The sequence below is a fragment of the Phascolarctos cinereus genome, unplaced genomic scaffold (assembly GCF_003287225.1).
Source record: "Phascolarctos cinereus isolate Bilbo 61053 unplaced genomic scaffold, phaCin_HiC Scaffold_726;HRSCAF=1367, whole genome shotgun sequence".
Lineage (NCBI taxonomy): Eukaryota > Metazoa > Chordata > Mammalia > Diprotodontia > Phascolarctidae > Phascolarctos > Phascolarctos cinereus.
This window is the reverse complement of record NW_027556098.1, coordinates 349861872-349864465: the sequence shown is the minus strand read 5'-3', so window position 1 is coordinate 349864465 and position 2594 is coordinate 349861872. Positions and strand designations below refer to the sequence as shown.

Below are 2594 nucleotides of genomic sequence, written 5' to 3'. Positions count from 1 at the left end.
TTGATAGACAGATGGTGAATGTCAGTTCTATAGAAAAGAATCAGGCACTGCTCCTACACACAAAAAAACTTATACTTTTATGTGATGATATGTAGATATTGCAAAGACATAATCCCAACTACACATATTTTTCTTGGTTTCCAAACTAACCCACTTCCTGAGATAATCATTTTTGTTTGTATGTTTGAACAGGAGAGTGATATAATCAAACTGTGCTTTAGGAAGATGAATCTGGACATGACTTCCATGAAAGATTAGAGCCAGGGAAACCACATAGGAGCCTGCTCTGATAGTTTATCAAGTTTATAATCAGTCTCAAATTGTATGGAAACTATGAAAATGAAAAGTGGTTGAAATGTGAGTAGAGTCTTCCTTCCAGTATTCCATACAAGGTATAGCTGTCATTTTAATAGCCCTTGCTCTCTAAGAATTTTCTCACAGGTCGATCCTTCCATTCAGTATCTCAACACAAGGCAAATGGTAGTGCTGTGCTTTTATTGATATGTAGATGGCAAGGTACACTCCAAACACCAGCATAATAAGCAGAAGCCAGTCTGCATATTTGCCAGATAGTGTCCATGCTTTAAATTCTCTTCTTCACCCAAGTGTTTATGTCTGAAACTGATCCATCAGAGGCCCTTTCCTTTGAGGTAAGCATTTATCTCCTTGAGCTACTATTTAAAACAAAAAAATGACTGTAGGAGGGTAATACATTAGTAAGAATCAGTTCATCTGACACTATTTTCTATGACATGGCCCTGGAAGTTCCAGGATCATGGAAGAAGGAAAGAAAAGATTATAAGAAAGTGATGCAGCAGCACTGGAAAGAGGCAGCTGGGTCTGCTCTCCCTAATTATTTCCTTTTGTATCCTGCAGGTGCTGTGATCTTACCCCTTTCTTCAGGCTGTCTCTTAATGCCAACTATGAACCTCTGCAACTTTACCCACACCACTTTCATTCTTATGGGCCTCCAGGACTGGAAGCTGCCCAGTTCTGGATTGCCTTCCCTCTTCTGTCCATGTATATTGTGGCAGTGCTGGGCAACTGCACAGTGGTTTTCATTGTGAGAACAGAACATAGCCTACATGCCCCCATGTACCTCTTTCTTTGCATGCTGGCAGCTATTGACCTGGCCCTCTCCACCTTCACAATGCCCAAGGTCCTTGCTCTATACTGGTTCAACTCTCAGGAGATCACCTTTGATACATGCCTCACCCAGATGTTTTTCATCCATGCTCTTTCAGCCACAGAGTCCACTGTACTCTTAGCCATGGCCTTTGACCGTTACGTGGCCATCTGTCACCCTCTTCGGCATGCAGCTATACTCACCAACACTGTCACAGCTTGGATAGGCATAGTGGCTGTGGTGAGGGGTTCCCTTTCCTTCCTTCCACTACCACTGCTCATCAAGAGGCTTCCTTTCTGTGGCTCAAACATCCTTACCCATTCCTATTGTGTGCACCAAGACATGATGAAGCTGGCCCATGCTGACACCATGCCCAATGTGGTTTATGGGCTCACTGCCATCCTGCTGGTTATGGGTGTTGATGTGGTGCTTATCTCACTTTCTTACTTCCTGATCATACGTACAGTGTTACAGCTGCCATCTCGGACAGAACGGACAAGGGCCTTTGGAACCTGTCTCTCACACATCGGTGTGGTTCTAGCATTTTATGTGCCACTGATTGGTCTATCTGTGGTGCACCGCTTTGGGAACAGCCTCAACCCCATTTTACATGTGCTCATGGGTAATGTCTATCTAATGGTGCCACCTGTCATCAATCCCATCATCTATGCTGCCAAGACCAAGCAGATCCGCTCCCGTGTTCTGGCCATGTTGAAGGTCACCTGTGACAAGGAGCTTCAGACTGTTAGTAGCAGATGACACTTTTTATATTGATATCTTATGTCCCCATGGTGGCTTCCTCTCAGCTACCTGGAAATATAGACCCTTTAATGATTTCCATGTTCATGAGTGCATCAGAACTGTCAGAACAGTACAGTGGAAAGAGCGCTAGCTTTGGTGTTACAGAACCTTGGTTCAAATCCTGCATCTAAAACTAACTACCTATGTGACAAATTAGCTAATCTTCTGGGCCTCAAGTGTAAAATGAGAAGGTTAGACTAGATAGTCCTTGAGGTGTCTTCTAGATCTAAATCATGTGGTCATGAGCAAATTGCTCTCTGAATTTCATGTTTCTCTCCTCTGCAATAGGGATGCACAATCTTGTTTGCATTCCTTCCCTTAGGGTAGTTGTGAGATCCAAATGATATCTTAAGTCATATGCTCTATGACCCTGGAAAAATACTAGATACTAAATACATAATACTAAAGAACTCTAGAAATATTGAAGTTAGTGCTTCAAAAATTATTGGATTTTATGATTTAAGAAGGTAACATGACCTCCTAGGCTGATAGTGGAGTTGTCCTTGTGATCAGGAAGATAGTGGGTTCAAATTCTACCTTAGACACTTGCTAGTTGTGTGTCCTTGGACAAGTCATTTACCCTTTGGATGCCTGAGTATTATTATTTGGAAAATGATAAGGTTGGAAATAATGGCTTCTAACAGACTTTCAAGCTCTAAATCTATGA

At 42.3% G+C, this 2594-nt stretch overlaps 1 protein-coding gene across 1 annotated transcript; it reads left to right on the top strand.

Moving 5' to 3' along the window:
* The first annotated feature begins 797 nt into the window (after positions 1 to 797).
* Positions 798 to 2238, top strand: LOC110195194 (olfactory receptor 51E2-like). The gene is given in 2 exon segments (XM_020967821.2): positions 798 to 966; positions 969 to 2238. Coding segments are annotated over 2 exon segments (1074 nt in total). The 5' UTR covers positions 798 to 809; the 3' UTR covers positions 1886 to 2238.
* Positions 2239 to 2594: the final 356 nt, after the last annotated feature.